This window comes from Sphaeramia orbicularis, chromosome 6 (genome assembly GCF_902148855.1).
Source record: "Sphaeramia orbicularis chromosome 6, fSphaOr1.1, whole genome shotgun sequence".
NCBI lineage: Eukaryota > Metazoa > Chordata > Actinopteri > Kurtiformes > Apogonidae > Sphaeramia > Sphaeramia orbicularis.
In genome coordinates, this window is record NC_043962.1 from 8,845,321 (window position 1) to 8,872,785 (window position 27,465).

The 27,465-nt window shown below is 35.8% G+C and overlaps 1 protein-coding gene across 1 annotated transcript in view; it reads right to left on the minus strand.

Moving 5' to 3' along the window:
* wt1a (WT1 transcription factor a) overlaps positions 1–27,099 on the minus strand; it is a 32,310-nt gene extending 5,211 nt beyond the window's left edge. The window contains exons 1-5 of the mRNA XM_030136803.1: positions 26,646–27,099; positions 20,350–20,472; positions 18,459–18,561; positions 11,938–12,021; positions 3,051–3,150 (exon numbers count right to left, since the gene is read on the minus strand). Of these exons, the coding sequence (XP_029992663.1) occupies positions 3,051–3,150; positions 11,938–12,021; positions 18,459–18,561; positions 20,350–20,472; positions 26,646–27,099 (864 nt within the window). The remainder of the gene's footprint in view (positions 1–3,050; positions 3,151–11,937; positions 12,022–18,458; positions 18,562–20,349; positions 20,473–26,645) is intronic.
* Positions 27,100–27,465: the final 366 nt, after the last annotated feature.

Below are 27,465 nucleotides of genomic sequence, written 5' to 3' on the forward strand. Positions count from 1 at the left end.
ATCTGTGACACAAATTTGTAAAGGTTAAATCAAGATACAAACAAGAAACAAGGATCTTAGAACATGTAAATCATTAGATGTGGAAAATTTGGATGATTTTACATGAATCTGTTGTAAGTGGAGCCATTATTATTTATTATTATTATTATTATTATTATTATTATCATTATTATTATTATTATTATTACTACAATACAAAAACCACTGTATCTGGGCATACATTTTCATGCACAAAACACACCGATCACTGGCAAAACATTTGTTTGTCCCACTTGTTAGATATTATATTACAAATCAGACACTTAATGAGATTTTTTAAATGTTTTAGATTAAGTACAGATAATATCTTCATTACAGATCAGCATCACTGTCAGAGAAGTGTGATTCAGTCTCATCTTTTCTGATCATAAAGTTCAGTTTTCAACAGGCTGTGTGATTGTTTTTGTTAGTCATAAATTGATATTAATGATGAATGTAGTTTCAGGTCTGTCAGCTGTATTTCCTTTGGCAGTGCCTGAGAATTAGTGTAATCGTTTGGTTAAAAAAATAGGAAACAAAACACCAGTTTGCTGTTCAATTTGTTATTTTACATTTTAGCAGCTATTAAATTATCCTTTAAAAGGCATAGGAGTGAGTTTGTTTATTCATCTGCACTGAGCCAGAGCTCTTTATGTGTATTTTGTGCAATTCAGTTGTGCAAAGATGGGGGAAAAAAACGTAAGAGGAGAAAGGTGAATGATGAAATAGACCCTGAAAAAAACAGAAAAACAGATCTTACAGTGTTGTGCTGTGGACTAAGAGCAGGTCTGGAGAATCTCTGCTCTCTGTCCTTTAGAGCTGCTGACAGACAATAATTAAAATATAATGATTTATTAACATGCTGATCCTTGAATGGAAACTGTATCTTTACCCAGCGTAACACTATGTGTGTGTCTGTGTGTGTTTCTCCGATGCTTAATGGGTTTGTGGAAAAGTTTCCTCATGGCCTTTTAAAGATCTGTGTGTTTGTAAATCTCTGCTGCATATCAGTATTTCCTCTTCACATCGCCTGTTCATTGCATCAGGCTCTTCATTCCTCTTTCTCAGCTCCTTCACTATACTATTATACAGTTGTGTGTTTTCTGTGATGTGCGTCTGCAGACAGAAGGTGTTTGAACACATGAAGACCTAAACAGCCTCTGATCACCAGAGCATCTATTGATCAAAAATGTGTAATAACTTTAAAACCACTAATCCTATCAATAAATGTAAATAATTCTGGTAAAATACAATTTTTCATATTTTCAGTGGAATCAGATATGACCCATTTGGACGTTCAGAGGCTCTGTAGTTACCGTGGAAACACTGTCATCTTCTACAACATTGATTCACTAATAAAACCCATGGAGTTTTTACAAATGACAGTGGTTCAAGGTGTTTGTTACATGTCACTTAATGATATATTTTGTTGAAATTGTCAAGTTTTCCTCAGTTTCAGTCACTTTTTCTTTTTCAGTCTGATATACACTGCCCGGCCCAAAAAAAAGTCACACATGCAATATTTCACTGCACCACCTTTGGTTTTGATTACAGAAGACATTCACTGGATTTAACTAAGCAAATAGTTCGAATCCCTCCATCGCTACATACTGCAGCAGTTAATAATGTTTCAGCTGTAACAGGTTATTTAACTCTAATTGATGAAGTAAGTAGTTTCTCACATCTTTAATATAAACAAATGGACAGTACCTGAATTGATCCGGATCATCAGGCTTGTGACAGAATGGTTCAGGGAGAATGAGACATCATTTTCACACATGGATTAGCCTCCATAAAGTCCAGACCCTAATTTGGGATGTGATGAAGACTTGATGCAGTGGTCTAATTCTCCATCATCAATAATCAAAAATGAATGCAACTACAGATGGAAAAAATATTATGAACCTTATTGTGACGCTATGTAAGCATTATGTGGCAAAAAAGATGCCACAGTGAATGTCTCCTCTAATCAAAACCAAAGGTGGTGCAGTGAAATACTGCATGCTTGACTTGTTTTTTGTCCAGAAAGTGTAATATCCTTTGAATTTATTCTGAGATTTTAGGAACATCTACATGATCAGTGAGATACATGTAGGAAATTATCTGATTTTCCCTGAAAAATATATTGTAGAGGATCAAATAAAATAGTGAGATATCACTTAGGAAAGGTTAGATGTAGAGAAAAAATCTTTTGGAATTCATCATCAAAATTCTTATACATTTTTAAGAGTTAATTATCAAAGACGAAATACATTTCAGTAAGAATTAAAGTAACAAAACATAAGATGCAAATAAAATGATTTGTATAATACTGTACAAATAATTGTGCAAATTGTTGGTCTTTTATCACTGTTTCCTCAGTCTTTCAGCACTCATTTTGTCTTTCTACTCTTGCTTGACTTTGTGTAACTTCTTAACTTTTGATCAAATGCTGGATATCAAACAGTATCTTCCTTCTGAAATAAAGGGCTTTGATATTATTGAACATTTAGTTAAAAACTAACAACAACCAGGGCTGAGCACTGTTTACATTGCTGTAACCAAGTAAAAACTTTACTTATTAGTCCTTTAATAATTAGTAGCCTGCTAAAACCTCCTCAATTTTTTTGCTTAAATGCATTTTATTCTCAAATTATTATTTTTCCTCATATTTAACATGTATACAATGTTTACCTTGATTATATGATTATACATAACCCTCATTACTCATTACAATAATAGATTATAATACATTTAGATAATAGGTGATGATATAATAATTAAGGCGACGCAGTGGCACAGTGGTTAGTCTGTGTTGTCGTTGTTGTTACTTTGCCCCAGCCAATAAAATCAGGCAAATATGGGTTAATTCTCCTGTCCGGAATTGGTCCCTGAGTGCCTTCAATAGCAGCTCATTGCTCCTAATGAGCTACATGCTAATGCTAACGCTACATGCTGTGTATATTCAGATGGGTAAAATGCAGAGACTGGGATAATAAATTGAGTTAACCTTTACAGGTGTTTCTGTCCAGTAGTGGTATTGTGACTCCTACCTGGATGCCCCTGAAGACTCCATGCGTGTGTATGCGATACTGTGTGCTGCAGCTGTACACCATGGGGGTACTGGGGTCACTGTCGTAGCCCGGTGCATGACTGTCAACACAGAGTGGACACAGATCAACCACACTGAAGATAGAGAAATCACATTTACATTACTTCAGAAAAATCATAAAACAAACAGAGAGAAACAGTCAACATGTGCTTTTATTATAGACTGAAACACACTTTTTACAGAAGTCAGAATGTTTCCTGTAGTACAACAGACATTAGCAGGCATTATTCACTTTGCCACATACATCCCATAATGCAAACAACAGACTAGTCAACTGAATAGAATAGAATAGAATAGAATAGAATAGAATAGAATAGAATAGAATAGAATAGAATATCTTCATTGTGACTGTAACAAGTACAAGGAAATTAACGGTGCCATCCAATCTGTACATTATATATAAAACTTGTTACTCAACTCAACTTTATTTATAAAGCACTTTAAAAACAAAACAGTTAGCATTTCAGCTGACCTAAACCAGACTCTGTTCTGTGGATGAACAGGTAATGACTTAAGTAGGTCATATATCCAACTTAACTGTACACACTCAGATGCATACGTGTGCATGTTTTTGGTCAAATAATAAAATAACAAACCAGCAGGAAAACATGTCCATAATCTATAAAGCCAGGGATGGAAATAATGAACTACAATAAATCAAAGTAAAGTTTTCGTGTATGTATGCTTATTTTATATCTCAACGATGCCAACAACCTCTGTTGCAAAGGAAAAAAAAAAATTAAGTCTTTATGAACTGTAGACCAGAAACGTTGGTTCTTCGTATCAGGAGGTTTGATTTGATGAAACACCAAAGAAGTGAACTTTCATTTAAAACAAATGGAAAAACAAAACCTAAATGCAAATCTACTGGAATCTAAATCCTGGTCATACTCAGCCGATGATGAACAGGAAGCCATAATTAAATGACCAAATCAACTTTAAGTAAATAGTAATATATAATAGGTAACTTGTCTAATTTGCTTCGATTCAAGTAGATTATTATGCAAATAACATATAAAGACATGCTATAAAAATAATACAATTTCCCCACAGCATGGCTTTGGCTACAGTGAACACATGCAGTAAAATATGCATATGTACAGGGTGGGGAAGCACAATTTACAATGAACATTTAGTTGTTTTTTCTCAGCAGGCACTACGTCTATTGTTTTGAAACCAAACATATATTGATGTCATAATCATACCTAACACTATTATCCATACCTTTTCAGAAACTTTTGCCCATATGAGTAATCAGGAAAGCAAACGTCAAAGAGTGTGTGATTTGCTGAATGCACTTGTCACACCAAAGGAGATTTCAAAAATAGTTGGGAGTGTTCATAAAGACTGTTTATAATGGAAAGAAGAGAATGACTATGAGCAAAACTATTACGAGAAAGTCTGGAAGATACTATTAAAGAAGAATGGGAGAAGTTGTCACCCGAATATTTGAGGAACACTTGCACAAGTTTCAGGAAGCGTGTGAAGGCAGTTATTGAGAAAGAAGGAGGACACGTAGAATAAAAACATTTTCTATTATGTAAATTTTCTTGTGGCAAATAAATTGTCATGACTTTCAATAAACTAATTGGTCATACACTGTCTTTCAATCCCTGCCTCAAAAATATTGTAAATTTTGCTTCCCCACCCTGTACATATACTGTTCATGTATTGTGATTACAGTCAATTTGAACTCCTCTTCTCCAACTCCTAAATATGCAGCTGCTTGTTACTTAAACTCAGAGTTTTTCAGTGCTGTGTTGGGTTTAAAAGCTGAAGTACCAGTCTTGTTTTGGATATGACTCGGCCCTGTTCACGTTGATGTGCTGCTGAATGTGTCTTTTTGGTGACTGCACCTACTTCAGCTTTTAGACCCCCCGCAGCACTGAGAAACTCACATTTTTCTCTGAGTTTGAGTAACATGGTTAACAGACAGCTGAGTCATGAGGAATAGGACAGAAGGAGATCAAACTGGCTGTAATCACAATACTTTTTCTTTTTTTTGACTGCTTTTATAGTTTCCCTTTCATTCAGTCTGCAGTTTCAAACTATGTTGTCAGGACACATGTGAGAGGAAACAGTAACTAGGATATCACCTGTATATCACGAGTTTGAGTTCAAAAAACTGACTTTTTATGACCTAATTCTATGTTACATGATTCTGCGCACCTCATGTAAGAAATATAAGTAGGGGACAGATCTATTTTTATGTATTTTTATGTGTATGTGCCAGTTCCATGCCTGGTGTGGACACTGTGAAACCATCATGTTGTATTAACTGCAGTTATTTATTGGTTCAGTGCGGCAAACAGGTAACAGGAGTAAAAACATGTTGTATTGCAGAATTCTTGGTCATGCACAATGTGAACTTTTTTACATTTTGATATGTCAAAGAAGGAAACTGTACTCATAAACACCCCCAGAAATGGCTTAATTGCATTTATTAATGAGTCAAATTATTGTTAATCTTTGTACTAAGTGATCAAAGGTGCCCTGGGATAAAAAGTACAATGTCCAGGTTAATAAGTGGAATGGAAAGTTATGTTGTATGTTGTTTTCTGTTTCAGTTTCAATTTGTCTCTTGTTTCTATCAAAATAAAAAGCTGCTAAGTTCTAAAAGTTGTATTTCTTTAAATAAGTGAACTCTCTAGAACAGGGGTGTCAAACTCCTTTTAGTTCAGGGGCCACATTGAGAAAAACGATGTGAATAACATTAAAAAAAATGAAAATTTCTTAAGACAAATAGGTGCAATTTTAACAATATTATGCCTCAACTTATCATTTATACATGTGCATTATGAATCGGATCTACAAAGGCATAAAACACTTAGTAAGAGGCAGAATATTGGTAAAATTGCACTTCATTTTCTTTAGAAATTTCAGGTTGTTCATATTTGTTCAGGTTATTCACATTTTATTGCCAAAGGATAGTTTTATAATGTAAATATTTTCATAATTTAATGTTTTGGGGTTTTTTCTGCACTAAACACAGAAAAATTTTGAGTTGTCATTGTTTATTGACATAATGTAATATTTTTTCCACATTAAATCAAGAAGAAAATTTTGAGTCATTGTTTATAGATTATTATGCTATTATTTAACTGGAGATCAACTGCTCTGTATTCATCCCATGGGCCGAAGTGGAACCTTTGGTGGGCCATATGTTTGACACCCCTGCTCTAGAGCTCATTAAACAGGAAACAAAAATGAATGTCATAGTGATGGAAGTAGGTTAATAACAAACAAAAAAAAACCTAGCAAACATCTATCCATTTAATGTCTGAAAAAAAAGGTGTGCAACGATAGTTATAAATAACACAGAAAGACATAAAATTGCAGATATCTGTTGCTTACATGATTAAAAACGAGCTGCGTTTAATCCAGTCGGTTAATCCTCTAATCCTGTCATCACTTTGACCCATCCACACATTTTTGGTACATAATACAAGTAGTTTTTAGTATTCAGATCCCTGTTCTAAAGTACAACAAAACCTGCTCTGTGCGACACAGCTGCTGGTGTTTCCTCTCATATCTTCTTACGATAACAGAAAGCTCTTGTCTATGAAATGTTTAACGTTTCCATGTGCCGACGCAAATGAGGAGGATGGGAGTTTGGATCCTGTGCTGCTGTTATGGGAATGTACAGTAAACGGCCCGGCAATCATAAGGTGCTCTTTGTGCTCCCAAGGACACCCAGACCATGTCAGCGATAAATCTACACTCCACAGGTTTTTCTGTATTCATATGCTCTTTTGCTCACGTCAGTTCTTTACTCATTCACTCGTTTTTAGTATAAACTGTTCATATTATTCAGGTAATGTTTAAGTTGTGCATCTCCCTCTATTGAAACACTTCAAACTCTAGTGTATCGATTGAATCCACGTGTAATCTGCAAAGTATGGACCAAGAACATCTACTGTAGTATGTCTAGAATATTGTATATTCTGAAAAACCTAACTAGATTAACTTTGTTGCCATTTTTTTTAGAATACAATGTTTTTTTATTTGGTTCAACCAGCAACCAAAAAGCCCAAAATATTACATTTACTACGACACTGACTGAGAAGAACAGCCAAACATCACATAATCAAACAACATTCAGGCTTAAAATGACAATAAAATGACTATATATATATATATATATATATATATATATATATATATATATATATATATATACAGGGTGTCCCATAAGTCTCCATAGATAGGAGACATAATACATTCCATACATATATGGTTCTAACATGTATTTCTTTATATTTCTTCTTTATAGTTCTTCAGCAGTGGAGGACACGCATTGAAATGTGTTCCCGACAAAATGGCAGTCATATAGAGCATATTATATAAATAAAAATGGTTTATGTCAAGAAACGTTTATTTTTCCTATGAATGGAGACTTATGGGACACCCTGTAAATATATATATATATATATATATATATATATATATATATATATATATATATATATATATGTGTGTGTGTGTGTGTGTGTATATATATATATATATATATATATATATACATATACATACATATATATATATATATATATATATATATATATATATATATATATATATATATACACACACATATACATATATATATATATATATATATATATATATATATATATATATATAAATGTCTTCTTTTTAGATGATACAGTTTCATCTCAAAGCAAGAATAAGATACTACTAATAAACTCCATGTCTTTTTATAGGTAAATACAGAATCACTTTATGTTCTTATCATGAGTAAACTCAGGTTCTTACTTATTGTGTTTATGTTTGACTGACAACTATAAATCACTTTGTTAGTTTATATCAAACCTATGTGTAGAAATATGATAGAAAAAACAATGAGGCTTATGCTGCTGGGGATGACAGTCAGGGTATATCCCCGAAATCCCCCCAATTATAAATCTATCCATGATCATTGTTAGACAATCGATATGAACTCAGTTTGAGCTACATGGACCTGATAGTGGCAGAATAATGGTCAGAGAACCAATTTTTCCCCACAAAACTCCACCTAGTGAATGAAAATGACACCATATGAACTCTGGATGGTAGACAGAGAAAAAGGACATTTGTAAGACGATCAACATGAACCAAATTTTATCTCAATCACCCTATTATTGTTGTTATAGTATTGTTTACTAACTGATTACTTAACTGTTTGCTTATTTTCACTGTGTGTGTTTTTTTTTTTTAATCAATTCAACAATTTCTGTAAAGCCCTGCAAGGTGACTTTGTTGTGATATTGGGCTCTATAAATGAAATAGTTTAAATATTTATCTATTTATTTATTTATTTCGAACAAGCAAAGAAACAAAACAAAGCAAAATAAGACAAAAGCAAAATAACATTTAAATGCACAGAATGTGTCTTCAGGTATGTGCAAGTCTGAATTTTGCACGGTTGAAAATGAGTAGGAGGAAGTATAAACTTATTTAATCCTACCTTTTGCTTTTACACCTTTGTCACTAACTGAATACATGAATCAAACAATACATTTTTCCTAATTTTAGCATTCAACCCACAACTAACACATAATGCAGTAACTGAATTATGCACAACAAAATGATCATAGTAGTGCAGTCATACAAACAGACATCAACAGTTCAACAATTTTCTTCAATAATTACAGCATATTTATCATTATACAACATTATCCATAAACAAACAGCCCTCATTGTCATACGTTTATGGATAATGAATTGAATAACTGAATTGAATAAACTGCTTTTCCAGGTAATCCTTTTCACAGAGCTCATCATAGTTCATAGACAGGTAATGCATAGTTCTGTTTTCATATTTACTGTGAAATCTTGACCCAGACCTATCGTCTTTCAACTCTCCTCCACTTCCTCTCTTCATCCTCATTCCTCTTTATCTCTACACTGACTCCCTCCTGCATCTAAACACCCCCGCTGTTGCTTTACTTCTCTCCTCCTCCTCCTCCTCCTCCTTACTACTCCATCACACCTCCCCTTCCTTCCCCTGGTGTCCCCCACCCATGATAAGAGGCCATGTTCATTCTCTACATGCAACTGAGCAGCAAAACCCCAAAAAACAAAGACATTCCTTGTGTCTGTACTGGCCCAGTATGATACAGTATGCCTCTATCGAACACACACAAACACACACATTCGTCCATTAACTATGATGAATGCCTTTTGGCTCGGAGCAGGAAGGTATTTGTGAGCCGACACAAACGCTGATCAGTGAACGGCTACGCAGGTCACGATGACATACAGTAAAGCACAGTACACACTGCTCTGGGTTTCAACAATGCCTTAATGCAGGATAGTCTCACAATCATAGTGTTTCTAAATGGTTCTAAAATTGTGTGTTTATTTGAGGGTTAAAAAGGGAACATGTCAGTATTCTACAATTAAGACACTACATAACCTTTTCCATCCTTTTTACATTTCAGACCATTAAACACTTTAAACCATCAAGACCCAAACCGCCACTAGCAACCAAAAGCATCTACAATGTTTAATAACTCCTGAATCATTAAACCTATCAATACTTTGAAATAATTCAGATAAAATACAGTTTGTCGTCTTTTCATGGTCATCAGATATGAGCCATTTGGATGTTCAGAGGCTCCGTAGTTACCATGGAAACACCGTCATCTTCTACAGCATTGATTCAGCAGTAAAACCCGCTCTATGAATGCTTTTCTAGAAAAGAGAGCACAGACCTCCGCCAAGGCAGATCAGTGCCCCCCCCATCCCCCCAATCACCACCAAAATTTAATCATTTGTTTCTTGTACCAGTATCAACATTTCCTGAAATTTTCATCCAAATCCGTCCATAACTTTTTGAGTTATCTTGCACACAGACAGACAGAGAGACAGACAGACACACACGGGGGGGGGGCACTGATCTGCCTTGGCGGAGGTCTGTGCTCTCCGAGTGCTTCTAGTTTGACATTGATTTGACAATAGAGATGTCAATAAAACTGAACTTTATTTCATTATTGAAATGAAATGACTTCTCATTATTCAGCGACCTCATACATACTAGTTTAGTCTTCCCCAATGCAGTGGCACATCACATGTTAGTTCACAGAGTCATTATATGGGAACATTAGCATGTGTTGGAAAGTCTTTCTTCTTCTGTCTATGCTTAACCTCCTAAGACCTACGACATGTCAAAGTACAAGCTTTTTTGATTTTTATTAAATAAGTGCCTATATTGGAAACATCATGATGCAACAGTTTTTTCAGATGCAGTTTTTAAAATTTTTATGGAATGTCCTTTGTGGTGGACGGTTTTCTTTTGTTTCTGTTTTTTTTTTTTAAGTTGTGAAACTCTTGTCCACAAATGTGGACAGTGGGTGTTAGCAGGTTAATAAAGCAATAATGCTTAGGGAAATTACTTATATCTTCTACTAAAAATAAGATGCACAAAAAAACCTGTGCATCTATGGCAGGGTACATTTAGTAATAGCTTTAAAATAAACTGAAATTGTAGAATGCCATTAAAAACTTTATTGTTGCAAGTTTAATAAGAACATGAATTTCTTCCTCATATGTGTAAGTTAATATCACTGGAGCCAATCAGTACTCCCAAACCTATAAACATATCTATCAACATATGAAACTACGACTAAGGATCTACCAATAGATTTTTTTTTTTTTTTACTTCATTCAACCACTGTATTTGAGTGTAGAAATTGTGTGCAAATGGCGAAAAAAAAAAAAAAAATTACATTCAACTCATTTCAGGTCAACAGTAGGTAGATAAATGAAGAATAATTGTGAAAATACTGATTAAACAGAAATATTGTAATAGAAATATTCAATCAGAAGTGTTTCATAGTAATTTCAAGTTAATAGTAAAACTGAAAATTTAAAACATAATTGTAAATGCATGTTTTTCATCCTCACCGCTGTCAGACTGTATATACACAACAGTGTAACCCTGTCCTGTGTGTCTCATCTGTTCTGTCTGACATAGTGCAATTCTACTCTATTGTGAATATGTATATAATCATTAGAGTTTATTACTACTATTTTTTTTATAGTGTTTGTCTTTTGCACTATCTTTATGCATGCACATTTTTTTTCCTGCACTTTATTCTGTTGCTGCCTTGACCTTGGAATTTCCCTGTTGTGGGATCAATAAAATCTAATCTAATCTAATCTAATCTAATCTAATCTAATCTAATCTAATCTAATCTAATCTAAATGACCTCTGAACCCACTTGCAGTACTTGCAGGTCCACCAGAGGGCAGCACATTGTGAACTAGTTAAGACATCCATGTTTGACAAAAAGACAGAAAACACCTCAAGCAGCTCATCTGCAATTTCAATTCTCCTCTGTTGTAAATATGTACATAGTCATTAGAGTTTATTACTATTATTAGTACTATATTTATATTGCTTGTCTTGTTTTTGTTTGCACTATCTTTATGCATGCACTTTATTCTGTTGCTGCCTTGGCCATTGAATTTTCCCGTGGTAGGATCAATCTAATGTAATGTAATGTAATGTAATCTAAATGACCTCTGTGCCAAATTGCAGTACTCGCTGGACCACCAGAGGGCATCATTTTATGAACTACACTTTGGATAAACATAATAAATAAACGTAATAAATGTTTGACAAAGAGACAGCAAACACCTAAAGCAGCTCATCTGGCTCTGTCCATAATGGCAACAAAATACTTATACCAGCTTTACAGCCCACTCTGTGTTATTTTAAACCAAAATCAATTTACCAACTTTACTAAAGCTCTTGAGGCTGAATGTTAAATATGTTCATTTGCACTGCCGCTCTTTAAAGAGAGCAATGGGTGAGTGCCTACCTCTTTATGCTGGATGCCAGTGTATTGACAGGGTTCCATGCCACACACTCCAACTGAGAGGTCATTTGATATAAATTTTCTCCGCTGTGAACGAAAGACAAAACGTAGAGGAAAAGCTCATGAGCTCAGTGGACTGTCATTTACTAGGGTTGCAAAAAAAAGTTTTTTGCCAGGGAGTGTCCCTGTAAACCACAGATATGTCTAATCTCAAAGTAATTTGTCAGCTTTTGAAGGATCTGCTACTTCATTGCCTTTCCTCAATGAGCAGGAGGCACTTTTGGTAACCTTTTCTTTATTGAACCTGCATGGTTTTAGGTTCAGGCAAAAAAAAAAAAAAGCTCTGGTTAGGGTTAGGAAACGATTTGGGTTTGGTTTAAAGGTTCAGAGTGTACAATGCATTTGTGCTTGAGTCTGTTGAACAGGGAACTGGTTGTTGGTTGATCTGACTACATTTATAAGCTAATTTTAGTTATTGTAGAGGAGCAGAAGAGTGAAACTGAAAAACTAAAGAGTAACTATAAAGATTTTCCCCAAAAACCTTTGTCTTCTATGTAGAAAAGAGTATACAGCTTGTTATCATGAATGTAGTCCACTGAATCTTTAGCTTAGAAACAGTGTTGGAGTCTTATTTGACAGATCTGAGAATGTGTGAACCTTTAAACCAAATCTTAACTGTTTCATCGCCCAAAACAAAGCACTTGTACTGCGTAAACATAAAAAGAGAGCAAAGATAAAACAAAAGATGTTTAACAAATGTACAGCCTAAACCTTCCACCTCCATCCATACGAAGTGCTGTCAGTGCTTAAACATACCCATAAAACCTGCAAAATAGTTAAACATGATTATTTCTGAGAGACACAGTTGAAAAGTGCAGTGACAGTATTTTTTGTCCATAAATGTTGAGATTATATGTATGTGTGGATTGCAGAAATGGCCATTTTTCTTGTGACTCAGGTTCTGAGTGTGAATCTGTTTTGATTATTATTTAATTTCTATTTATTTAACCTTTCTTTTACCAGATAGGTCAATTGAGAACCAGTTTGATAACCTGACCAAGACGCAGCATATCAAGCAGATAAAACAGTAAAAACAAAACAAAACAAAATACTAAGTCACACAACAAGAAATAATAGAACTAAAAGAGAGTATTGTTTACAGTATTTACAGTGATATACTTTTTAAAGGAGTAGTTATTAGCAGTAAGAATATAAAAACAGATGAAGCAAATAAAGCCGCAAACAACACACACACACACAAACACACACACTGTCTGATGGAGCTGAGGTCAAAGAATGCACCTCACGCAGACACCAGAAATTCTTTGATTAAACACAGCAGACACCACAATCATTACTCACAGCTGCCATGTAAATACACACAAATTTGTGCACTCACACACACACACACACACACACACACACACACACACACGTATCTATACATACACACAGTGGATTTATAGCTCTCATCCCCTCAGCCCCTCTATCACACCACCTGCAGGCTCACAGCGGTCTGCCGGGGTAGATGTGGTGCCTGGTACCCTGCTCATTACACAGCTATTATTTTACAGTACAGCAGGGGCACAAAGCCAGCACAGCACAAATGGTATTTCTGCAGAAAAAAAAAAGGTTGGGAAAGAGGCTAAGCATAAGATTTAAAGTAATGATTCATGACGTTTTCAAATAAATAAGTGTCTATTTGCCTTCTCTGTTGCTGACTGATGGAACCCATCGCTGATTCAGCCTACTTCCATTTAATAAACGCACTCTGTCCATGACATTCAGTGTCTGGTACAGTACATCTCTCCTGGGAAAAATGCTCTGGTTCACAGGAAATGCGCAGCAGCAAATACCGTCATTTAGCATGAAGAGTCATAAGTGCGATGGATGAGCAGACAGTGATTATCGTACATGTACAGTAACGTCACAAATACAGTTTGTGTGGTTAAAAAAACATGTTGAAAAGAGCAGTTCATCTAAAGTACAGGTGAAAACATGCGGCCCGTGGACCAAAACCAGTCCGCCAGAGGGTCTGATCCGGGCTATGGTTTCAATTTATGAAATGTGAAAATTTCACTGAAGATATTAACAAGGTCAGTGTATCTTTTGGAAATTGGATTTTCTTTTCAGAAACTAGATAAAACTAGTGGTTAATTGATTTTTGTTTTAAAATAGAAGAATTAAAATTGAATGTCAAGGCATTTTTCTTTTTCAGTGTCAAAATAGATAAACCAAATTTAAAAAAAAAAAAAAAATCTTCCAGTTCGTATGAAACCTGGAGTTTGTAGACATTTGCATTTACAAACTCTTTCATCAAAAATGGGAATAACATGAACAAATATGAACAACCTGAAATGTCTTAAGACAAATAAGTGCAATTCTAACAATATTCTGCCTGTTACTAAATGTTTTGTGTATTTGCAGATCCACTGTCATCTGTAAGCTACAATATACATGTGTAAATGATAAACTGAGTCACAATAGTTAAAATTGGACTTATTTTCCTGAATAAATTTCATTTTTTCATGGTTGTTCATGTTCTTCACACTTTTTAAAGGATAGTTTGTAGATGTAAACATTTTCATAAGGTCCAGTGATACTTGTTTGGCTGTTTGTGGTTCTTATGATTCTTTTTGTGTGTCTGACTGTTATATCCCAATGAAAATATTGTGGAGAAAAAAAGCTACTAACCCTCATGACGTTACAGAACTTCCAGCCACCCTTAAATAACAGAATACCTACATTTTTCAACCCTTTTTTTTTTCAATTGTAACAGACTATTACAATTACACCACTGCAGGATAAAAAGTACATTTCATTAGCCTCATAGCATAACTGCCTAAGTCCTGTTTTTTCAGGACATAGTCAATAATGCAGTAGTGTTAGCAGATTAAAGCAACACAGATATCACAATTTGGCCAAAAAGAAAAAAAAAAAAAAAGATTTAGACAGTTATGCTATGAGGCTAATGATCTGTCAGAGATGTAAATGATACTGACTTTATGTCACCGCCGCAGCCGTTAAGACTTGAGTGTGTGGATTCACAGAAAAGACCTCAGTGTGTTTTCATTACATGTTGTTCCTGCAGGCCAAGCTGACTGCCAGCAGAGTAAATACAGTCCTGTTGGTACCAGGCTGCAAGATTAGACAACTGACTTGACTCACATGAGGCTTTCCAGCCGGGTGTGTGCATGTCCACCGAGTAGATATCAGTTATGTTTATGACAAAGAACATCTTTAGACTGAGATGTCCAGGATAGTCTTCATCTACCCCCCAAAGTCTGTCTGTTCCACTCATACACACACAGACCATCTTTAGTATGAAGCCCTGCTGTGGAATTTATACAGCGGATTCCTTCTGTTCCTCAGCGTGTCACTGGCATGTGAAGAATGTTTCATTACATACAATCATAACAACAAACAGCTAGGAGACAGTACAGAGGAGATGTACCTGCTCCAAATGGGTTTTAATCTAAAAGACACTTATTAAGCACTAACTGCACATGATCACTGTGGGAAGTCCTCCATGTTGGGTTTAAAGAGAACGGTTTGGACTATGGTCACTACGGTCACATTTACATATTTTGCTGTTGACCCATAAAGACCCACAAGCCTCGACATTTAACCATTATCAAGTGTCACCGTTTATTATAACATTATCATCAGTATTTTTACATCTTTCAGTGTAAATCCTGTGTTTTTCTATATTTAATTTACAGTTCATGTAGATGTTTATTAAAGCAGCGCATGACTTTCACCACAATTTTTTCTTCAAATTTGTAAAAACCCAGTGATAGCCTAATTATTACTAATCCATTAGTCTTTCCGTGTTTACGCTCCTAAATCACTTCCCTCATGGTGAAGAACTTCGAAGATTACTCATACCAAACCAATACGACTCTTGGGCCTTTTTGGAAATCTTGTCACGAAGTACACTGTGGGAATGGGAATTCCATTCAGCCGCAACAGCAACAAACATAGAGGCAAGAAGCAATGAAACCATGACCGCTATCGGGTCAGAAAAAATGGAAGGAATCACTGTAAGTCAACTGTCATCTTATAATGTGGGGTGGGTGATTGTGAAAAACAATACTGAGACATCAGTTTCATGGCATTTTCAGAATATGTTATTGTGTCAGCTTATCATACACACATCGCAAGCATACAGGGTGTGGCCACGCCCTCACCGCTCACTCACTCCTTATAGTACGTGTATGATAAACCTGCACAATGACACATACACTATATAGACAAACGTATTGGGACAGGTTGAATTCAGATGTTACTTTTCTAACAGGGGTCTGGGAAACAGAACAATAATGACTAATGTCATTATATAATTTTATATTGGGATAAATATCACTGCATTGCAAAAAAAAAAAAAAAAAGCATTTTCTTCCACCAACTCACAGATCTAACACTTCTACAATGTTAGCGCAACGTTCCTGAGATGTGAGCTTAAACAATTACAGACTAATGCTTGGGTCCTACTACAGGGGTGTCAAACATGCGTGGGCCAAAACCAGCCCGCCAAAGGGTCCAATCCAACCCGTAAGATGAATTTGCAAAATGCAAAAATTACACTGAAGATATTAAGATCAGTAAAATACTATTATAATAACCTATAAATAATGACAACTACAAATTGTTCTCTTTGTTTTAGTGTAAAAAAGTACAATTACATGAAAATGTTTACATTTACAAACATCCTTTAACAACAAACACAAACAACCTGAAATGTCTTAAGAGAAGTGCAGTTTTAACACTACTCTGCCCATTACTGTTTTTTGTGTTTGTAGATCCACTGTGATCTGTAAGTTGTAATGCACGTGTGGAAATGATAATATTGCTAAAACTGCACTTACCTTTTTTTTGGTAAATGTCGGTTTCTTCATGGTTGTTCATGTTATTTACACTTTTTAAAGTTGTAGATGTAAACATTTTCATAAGGTAATTTTAATTTTTTTCACTGTAAAAATAGAGAAAAGTCAGGAGCTTAAAATTATATTATTATGTTATTACTTTGGCAGTGGCTACTGCCACAGTACTGTGGCATGAAATATGGGTTTGTCTATTGCTACAGAGCCAATCAAATGTTAGCATTTGTACTGTGACAATAAGCAGTAATGACATTTTGTTGCCACAGACCCTGTCATGGTCACTGTTCTATGACCTCATTAGCCTCTTATTGCCACAGTACTGTGGTGATATATGGTGTATAGGCCTTGTACACACCACAATGAAATTATGTCAATGCACAAAAGTTTAATATAATTTCAGCCTTCCGTCCACATGACACTGGCGTTGTCGGTGCCCTGAAATGGTATTTCTGAACAAGTCCCAGAGCAGAAAAATCTCACAATGCTGCCCTGGTGTTGTCGTATGTACAGGCTAAACACTACTTTTTGGAAACGATTAGGCCATAGTACCACGTGACCAGAAGAAGAAAACCCTGGATGTAACCTCATGCACATGCTCACTGCATTCTTCTGTGATTTGAGTGTATCCAGTGGCTCTGTCTGTGTTTCTGCACAGCGCCACATACAGGTGTGGCATACATATTACACCGTTTTAACCCAGTTTTCCTGTTTCCACCTGGAAGCAGATACTTCGTGTATGGACGTAAAACTTTTAGAATCTAAAAAAAAGAAAAATACCACGAGCGTTGTTGTAGCCAGCTAACTGGTACCCTATCCTTTTCTTGTAACCGAATAGGCACATGGCATGTGCTTATTGCCACAGAACTGTGGCAGCAGGGTGACAGGTTACCAGTCCACACATGATACATCGAGGGCGCTGATTGGCTCTGTGGTTAATGGACAAATGAGAAAATTTGTCCCACAGTACTGTGGTAATAGCTACTCTGTATTATTTTACTGCTCCGGCCCACTTCAGATCATGTTGGGCTGAATGTGGCCCCTGAACTAAAATGAGTTTGATAGCCCTGTCCTACTGTATAAATATAACTCACAAGCTTCTAAATTGTGAAATAAATCTATTGTTCTGACTTTTATTAGTACATTTCGTGCCGATGAAGAGTCAGTGCTTATGACGAGTAAAATAATTCAATCATCAATGCTGAGCTGTAAAACTTGATCTAAAATAATATTTCAGCATTCCACTACATCAGTAAATCACCCCATGTCCCTTCAAGACAACTTCCTGCCACTGTTGGGTGATTTCCCAGCGTTTTAATGTCACCATGACTTTGGATGGTCACTAACCTGGATCAACACAACATTTTCAAATCACATTTTGTCTCATGGTTCAGTTAGTAAAGAAACCACTTCAACAGCCAAAACGTGCCCAGAGGAAGAACAACAAAAAAGCAGAAAGGAAGCGGTGGCAGACAGACCTGTCCTGAAGGTGAACATCCTGTTCAGAACTGCATCCTGAGACCTTTTCACTGAATTACAGCCGTCTGACTCCAAACAATCGACAATAGCTTCTGAAACACTTCCAGGTTTAATAGTTTATAAAAATAGCTTTAGGAGGTGTGTGTTTGTGTGTGTGTGTGTTACCTGTTGTAAGGGTTCCTCAGCAGCAGAGCCTGACTCCCTGTACAGCTGTCTGAAGGTGTGTGGCATCCATAAACAGGAGGAGGGACAGGATACTGCTGCTCACCTACAATTCACCAACACACACAAGAACACTATAAATACTTGTATGGATATGGATATGTAAATGACTTTTTTAAAAGATTACAAACTCTAAAATTCCAGAATTGATTCAATTTAAAACAGCACAACTAATATTTAAAGAAAGACATACATTACTTCCTAATACTGGCTGCTATTCACTTGCACATAACATTGAACACAAACTGCATTGAAACTGCATACTGTTTAACTGTACTGTACTGTACGTACTCTGCTAGCCGAGAACTACCTGAAAGCCAAATTTCATTATGCGCACATAATGATAATAAACATTCTTGAATCTTAATAAAATACAGAAACTGTGCAGTGAGAGAGGGGGGATCTAATCTAAGATAAGATAAAATAAGATTAGAACAGATAAGATAAGATAAGGTAACACTTTATTTATCCCACCGTGGGGAACTTTCACTGTTAACAGCAGCAACATGCAAGCAACTGCAGAGAAAAAGACAGATAAACAAAACCACAAGCGAGTGAAAAATGAAATATAAAGAGAAAAATAAGAGGGAAACTGAATTTAGAAAACCACTGTGTCAGAACAACTGTAAAAGGATGTGAGTTTCAATCACAGGGGTTAAATTATGGAAGAGATAAATCAAAGCAAAGTAAAACTATAAATCAGTTTAAAGGAATATGTAAAATACAATTTTTAAATAAATGTAGGATGAGAAAAAAGCGTTTTAATCCAGGATGGTAATGTCAGTGTTATTGCTTTGTGCTGTTCTGTCCTTTATGGTATGTTATAACTTGTTCTCCTTTTCAGTGTTCTTTTTTTATGGACTGTATACATTAGTCATATAAAATTGGGATAGGAAAATATAAACTTGGCTTCTTCCTACCCTATTTTAGACAAAAAGTGTTGTTAAAAAGACACACTGAAATGGTTATACATTATGTGACTTTTTTTTATGGTCAAGTTATTGCCTTCAATATTCTGGAATGTTGTTTGAATTTGTAATTTCTCTTTTCCTTTCGTTCGAATTAAAGTTTAGCATTACCATTATCATTACGTCCCTTTGTCTGAAGTCTATTTATGAAGGCAAAAACCATCCACGAATCCCTCAGAGATGTGTTTTTTTAAGCTTCCACCATATCTCATCTCCTTCTGAACGCTATTTTCCTAGATTCTTTTGCACTAATAAAGAGTCTTTGCTTCCCTCGCAGTGTGGATTAGAGAATGGCTCCCTTGACATTTCCCTACCTTTCCTTACATTCCTACATGTATCCCATTCCGTTTCCACTCTCAGTTATGCTTACCAGAGAGAGAGACAAAAAAAAAAAACACACAAAAAAAAACATGGCAGATAACTTCATTCTGACAAAACCCACGTATTTCAATATTTACCAATAACATGAGCAGAGGAGGGATTAAAGGGGTAGGTGGGCGGATGAAAGAGGGGATGAGAGGAGGAGTCGAGGGGGTTTGTGAGTCAGGATGTGGCTGATTTATGCCTCCGACAGGCGAGGTCACAGTGGAGACTTCAGAATAAGGGACAAGACACTCCCTAGGTGAGGGTCATGGAGCTGCCATACAGACGCAGCTGTGCATTCATATTTCTTTAAATACACACAAACTTCTGCTTATTTTAGAGAATTTGGAAAGAGACGAACAAGCGCCGAGACGGAGAGAAAGCACCGGTAGAATACACACTGTCACGAGCGAAACAAAGTAACAAGTCACGGTTCTTTGGCAGCACAAATATACAGTATATCTGTATGATATGGCACATTTTTCGACACACTGAAAACTCACTCATCGTGTTCTGCTGGGTTAAAGCGTCTTCGTGTTTGAAGGAATGGTTGGAGAACTGCGAGCTGTGGTGCGTAGGAGTGTGACTGTAATTGCCGGCTCCATCAAAGGCAACCGTGCTGTAACCTGCAACATAGAAACAACGGCTTTCAACACACAATAAGAGCACATCACAGTCTGTCAGGGACATTTTTAACTCGTCGTCATGTTTTACAGATATTTTATTTAATCTGGTGTTATCGCTGAAACAACCTCAAAGTCAAACTGCACTGCAAAAATCTAAATCTTACCAATCTAAATCTTAATCTCATTTCTAAACATAATATCTCATCACACTTAAAATAAGACATAATCACCTAAAGAGTAACATTTCAGTGAGATATAAGAGCTTATTTTTAGACATTAGATCTCAAAAATCTTATTTCAAGAAATCTTACCAAGATAATTTTCACTTGCTCCACTGGCAGATTTTTAGCTTAATTCAAGATTTTTTTTTTCTTAATTCAAGCAAAAAAAATCTGCCAATGGAACAAGTGAAAATTATCTTGGTAAGATTTCTTGAAATAAGATTTTCAAGATCTATTGTCTAAAAATAAGTTCTTAGATCTCACTGAAAACTTCCTCTTTAGGTGATTATGTCTTATTTTAAGTCTGATTAGATATTTGGACTAGAAGTGAGAAAAATACACTTGGTAAGATTTTGATTTTTTCCAGTGTGTGCTCAAATGCAAGTGTTTTGGTCACTGATGTTTGCTTTTAGTGTATTCCATGTCTTACACTACAAAAAAACACAAAATCTGAGGAAAAAGGTACTCAAAAAAAGGTACTCAAAACAAGTGAAATATCTGTCCATGTAGCAAGATAATTTCACCTGACAAGATTCTTGAATTCAGTTTGTTAAATCTAGAAATAAGCATGTCTACAGATGTATGAACACTTAAAATAAGAAATTAGTTCTTAAAACAATATCAATTATCAAACACTTCTAAATCTAAGTTTTTGTTTTTTTAAGTGTGATGAGATATTTTGACTAGAAATGAGAAATACACTTGATGAGAACCAAATAATTTGCAGTGTCATTTTGTAGTGAGGTAGATCAGAGGTGTTTGGGGTAGAAAGTTCAGGGCTCTGCACCAGTTAGTGCTGTACTCATTCCAACACAGAGAAGCTTAAGTACATCCTAAGACATATTTATCACATCATCACTGTCTTTTTTCTGTATTAAACCAAGCCCTAGCAGCTTTATCTCTACCTCTAACCAAGTGCTGTCATTTTAATAAACAGAAAACTGTATTATTTCAAGAGTAAAAACTGCCAAAATCATTGATTGTACATCATTTTGGTATCTTTACACAGAAAAAAATGTCTGTATTGTGTTCAGGATCAATATTTTTTTCTCTTCAAAATTATACTAATGAGAATTTAATTATTTAGTCATGTGGCTGGTACTGCATTTAAAACAAAACATAGAGTACTTGTTAATGTGTTCATAATTGATTTTCTGTGCTGTGGTGTTATGAAAATGAATGAAAATCTTTAAGACTTTCACCTTTGTGCAGAATCTATGATCTTGCAGCCAATCATCATCTAGTACGCCACATTTTCTAGTGTGATGTGGACACACTAAACTTAAAGTTTTAATGAATGATTGAGAAACATCTTATGTCTGACAGATAAATGTCAGAAATGACACACAATCGTAATTGCGCAAATTGTAACACCGCGTATAATAAAGAGATTGATCCTAAATGTTTACTTTTAGCAGAATATTTCAATTAGGTCTCATGGCTAATGATAGATAAAAATGGCATTGGTTTTGAAAATCTTGTCAATACAGTGTTGAGATGTTTTTTTTTTTTTTTTTAATGTAATAGGAATAATAGATATGCTGCTGAAATATTGGAACTTTGACGTCATTGGAAAAATGATGGTGAGTCTTAAAAGATAAATTTAATCAAACACATTACGTTTACATATAAGCCATTTTCCAATATCAGAAGGAAAATAACTGTTCAGTTTTCAGCACTCAAAGGTGTTCTTGTCTGAGGACGTGGTAATTTGCCAGGGAATAATCAGCAGTTTCTCTACATGTAACCTTTATGTTCAGAGCTGTTTTGCAACTGCAACTAAATAAGAATTTTAAATCGTAACTTTCATTTACATTATGCCATAACACAGCTCTACTTGTGAGCAGTGCATCATCTGTATTTCTAGGATTACCGCAATAACCTTTAATCTGTGGTTTCTGCTTATTAAGATCAAAAACTGAGTAGTTAATTTAAGCCAAAACTAACTGACAATGCCATTAACCCATAAAGACCCAGTGCTGCTTATGTAGCAGTTCCCAAATGATTTTTTTTCTCTATTTTTACCCTTTCCTAAATGATTTATCACCATTTACTCTACATTCTGTATTTTGCATTTTTCAGTGAAAATCCGGTATTTCCTATATCTAATTCACTGATTATGTAGATGTTCATTAAACCTCAGATTACAGTTAAGGGATATTATATCCAAAACAGAGACAATTGAAGAAAAATATACACTTTTATGGCAAAATATATCATTAACTGTGTCTCCATCCACTGTCATTGATCCAACTCCATGGGTTTTACTGGTGAATCAATGTTGTAGAAGATGATGGTGTTTCCACGGTAACTACAGAGCCTCTGAACATCTAAATGGGTCATATCTGATGACCATGTAAAGATGACAAACTGCATTTTACACCAATTATTGACATGTATTGATAGGATTAGTGGATCAACAGTTATTAAACATTTTATATTAGTGAATGATTTTAGGCACCGATGAATATTTGGGTCTTTATGGATTAAAATATGTTCTGCAGTGAAATCAATACGCCATAAATAATGATTAGTCATGCCAACGTTTTGTGGTTTTCAAAAGGTACAGAGTTAGTTACATTATCTATTCTTTTTATCTTATTTAGCTATTATTTATCTTATCCCACAAATTCCACTTAACTTATCCAACAACCTTAAAAATGTAAGTCATATTTTTCACGCTGGCTACTTTAAATGACACATATCTATCTATCTAGCTATAATTTTTTTTGTCATTTGAATTTCTGATCTTAACCTTATCGTGCGCACATTTATATTGTCATATTTCAGAATGAACGTCAGGAAAGCTACAACAGATGACGCGCTAGGGATTGAAACTAATCAGGTGAGATGCTGATTTCTTTATTTTACTTTTAAGCCTGTTATTAGAGGAGTCTAGATCTGGGGCTGACAATTCAGACCAGACCTGACTCATGACTCGGACTGACCTACAGGTCATCAACACACTCCCATAAATCACGCTCACGCACGGGCACACACACAAACTCTCACATACATGCTCCATTAATTAAAACGCAGCACTTTCACTGACTTTCCTCTGTGAATCAGTGGGGAGGGACAGGAGAAAAAAACTCATTAAACATCTCCATTTATCTTCCGCTCACCCCGTCTGACTCTGAGTGTGTAGACTGATACGTTTGTTGCCTTGAAGTCCAGCACTGAGGTGTCAAACGATGAGGTCGAGTTGTATCGAACCAGAAAACCTTAAGTATCTGGGAAATACCCTGGAATTCCGGGTCTCATCTGCTTCCACAAATGGCCAAACTGTACTGATTAAAATGTAAACCTTTTTTCATTGAGTGGAATAGATGTACGGGCTGGTCTCTGGGTGACCCTGCCCCACTATCAGCTCTACTGTGTGACCTGAGTCCTGCTGTTAGTTTGTTTGTGTGTGCTCGTCCAGCCTCAGCAGGGAGCAGATAATCCAGGTTAGGGGTCGACTCAGCTCTTTGACTGTAATGTTATTCCTAAATTATCTGCTTGATAAGCATGTTATTACTAATTAATCTGCTGGGCGGGCACTAACAGATTGATGTTTCTACTTTGAGAAGATTAGGGATTAGGTGAGAACAGAAAAAAAGAGGTAATTTAGAGGTAACTTTTTAGAGGTAACTAATAACTCAGACACACAACTACAAAATAAAGCCAGTGACTTTATACTGTGTCTTGCGGTTAAAAATAATTTAGAGAATATGAAATCTGTTATATTACCTTCTGAATCAAGTTAGAAAAGAGCAGAAATTCATGAAATCATCCGTCCTGAAAAACTAACTAACCACCATACCGGTTTGATTACAATTATTTAAAAAATGGCTTTAAACTACCGTCGCAGAAAAAATTATTAGACCACCCTTGTTTTCTTCAATTTCTTGTTCATTTTAATGCCTGGTACAACTAAAGGTACATTTGTTTGGACAAATATAATGATAACAACAAAATTAGCTCATAGTAGTTCAATTTCAGAGCTGATATCTATCCATTTTCCATGTTTTCTTGATAATAACCAAAATCACCTCAGTTCTTCCATCAATATCTATGGCATTGTACTGACAAAAACAGTGCTTTTAGGCATTCCATGTTTTCTTTTCTGTCTTTTAGTCACATGATACACACAGGAGTTAGTACTTGATTGCATAACCATTGTTTCTGATGACTTTTGACGGTCTAATAATTTTTTCTGTGACTGTATTATTGAAGCAGTAAAAATACGATCAACGATGATTAAATAAACTTAAGGGTCTGGGAAAACAAAAAAATCAAACTGAAAAGGTCAGAAGTGTCACCTCACCATCCTTAACTTTCTTCTTTTAATTACATTTGCAAAGAAAAACGTCTGATCGAGCTGACGCATTGCCTCTCGCGCCGTACATCCTCCCTACTCATTCGTTATTATATTCACTTATTACTGAGCTGAATAATTCCACAAGCAAAGAAATATTAGCTGAGGTTAGATTTGGTTTAGTGATTAGATTTGTTTTTTGTGGAAATTTAGCAGTCTTTTTGATCAGCCGGAACAGTCTTTGTTCTGTAAATTTAACGCATGAACTAATTCATAGAAAAAAAGATATATTAGACATTTTGTTGTTAAGCCTCTGTATTAAAAAGAGTGTGTGTCGAGTATGTATTATGCTGTATAATGTCCTCATAGAGATGTTAGATGGAAGGATCAAAATAGTAATAATGAATATATAAATATATAAGCGAAAGATCATGACATCAACTTTATCTAAATAATAATTTACAAAAAGGCTTAAAACAGATGAACACTTGAAAATTATCTCAAATAATTATTTTTCTCACCAAGTGCAATGTGCTCTTTAATAGATCACTGTCATTACCCCAAATATTACACACTGACCACAACAATCGTAGCTGTTAATCTTCAGTCAGACAGAGCTTTACACCTGTCTTGTAAATGTTTATACTAGGAGGACCTGCTAACTTGGTAAACTGTTAACTTATTACTACTGAAACAGTTCCGATGAATGACCAGCCACCAGCCGATTATCACATATCAAGTTCGGTAAGAATTGATGCCATTAAATTACTCTGTAATGATGGTTCCTGGGATTTACCCAACTCCTTTAAAAAATTAATAAAGAATATGTGCAGATTTCTGTGCACACGAGTTGGATCGTTGTGTGATTTTAAACTTTTAGTATTTCCTAATTTGTATTTACTGTCATATATTTACACTTTTTTTATTGACTACATTTCACTGAGATCTTGGAGTACTTATATTTCCAAATGTGTTGATACTGAATTGATTGTTAGCGATAAATTAAGAATGAGGTGTTTTGTGTTTTTTTTACAGGCTTTAAAATGATCTTCCTTCCCAACACAAATAAACTGAACTAATAAACTTCTGCACAGGTGTGTATTTTTGGAGGTAATTTGAAAATGCTTGGTTCTCACAGGACAGTGACACTAAAAATATATGAAGATAGAATATGATGCATTGTTGTAGATTAAACCAACAACAGTAGCATAAAATGAGCTCAACCTTGAGCACACTTTTGACAGATTAATTACAATTTGTTGATAATACTAATACTAACACTTTTACTTATGTGTTTGAAGTAGTATTTTCAGAAAACTGTCACTTAAGTAAAGGGTCTTCTTCCATTACTGGGCAGTTTAAATAGGTTTTTTTCAGAAAAGGTTTACAGTATTTTTTCTGTAAAACACAGAAGAACTGCAGTGTTAACAAAAATGCAAGTTATATTTTATGATGAGTTAATGTGTTTACAATGACAATTTGTATAAAAGTAGGAAAACTCCTCCAAATTCAAAGGTGTAGAACTGAATGTACATGTAGATACGTTCGGATTTCCTGATTTCATTTAATGTATTTGTCTTGTTTTAGAAAACAGTGAATTTTGCTATAAACTCTTAAACTCAAACACACACATCATGCTCCTCCAGTCGTACCTGTCTGGTTGCGGGTTGTTGGCTGCGTGTCCATGCAGTTGGTCAGGTACGTCGGGTTGCTGAACATCCTGCTGGGGGGCTGGTGGTGGTGCAGAGCTGCTACAGATGGTGGCTGACTCGGGGCCGGGGGTGGGGGGGCCCCGAATGTCGCCCCTGTCCCTGTAAACTGTCCTGAGAAGTGGACGGTGAAGGCGCTGAGGCCGCAGTGAGGGTCTGTTTCATGGTGATGGGGGTCAGTGGTGGCCCCCCAGCTTGGCTCCTGCTTGATGAAGGAGTGCGGCCCCAGGGAGGTGTGGGGGCCGCCCAAGGAAGAGTAAGGTGAAGCGGCCGTGTGGAAGTCCAGGACAGGAGCCCACTGGGGGGCCGTGCTAACGGGCAGACTGGGGCAGCTCGGGCTGGGGCCCGCTGGAACCGGGGTCAGCAGGGAGTTCAGGTCACGGACATCTGAACCCATGATGGTCCAGGAGTGACACTCAGAAGGAAGTAAAGCTATTGTAAAATCTGACGTCTCCTTCAATTTACCTGTTCGGCTCCAGGACCCTCACTCAGAACAGCGACACCCACCAAATCCTCAACAGCCCAGAGTCTGGTTCTTCTCTTCCACAAGTCTCCTCAGATGCGGTTGTTTACGACAACTCCACACAGCTACTCTGGAAGCTCCTGAAGTCTGAATGAAGCCACACCAGCCAACTTTTCACAACCACACAAGAAGAAGAAGAAGTGCAGAAATGATGAGCTGCGATCCTTCACCGTTTCCACTCCACGGCTGTGAAAGAGATGGAGTCCATTGAAGGAGGAGAGAGGGCTTCTGCTCAGAGCT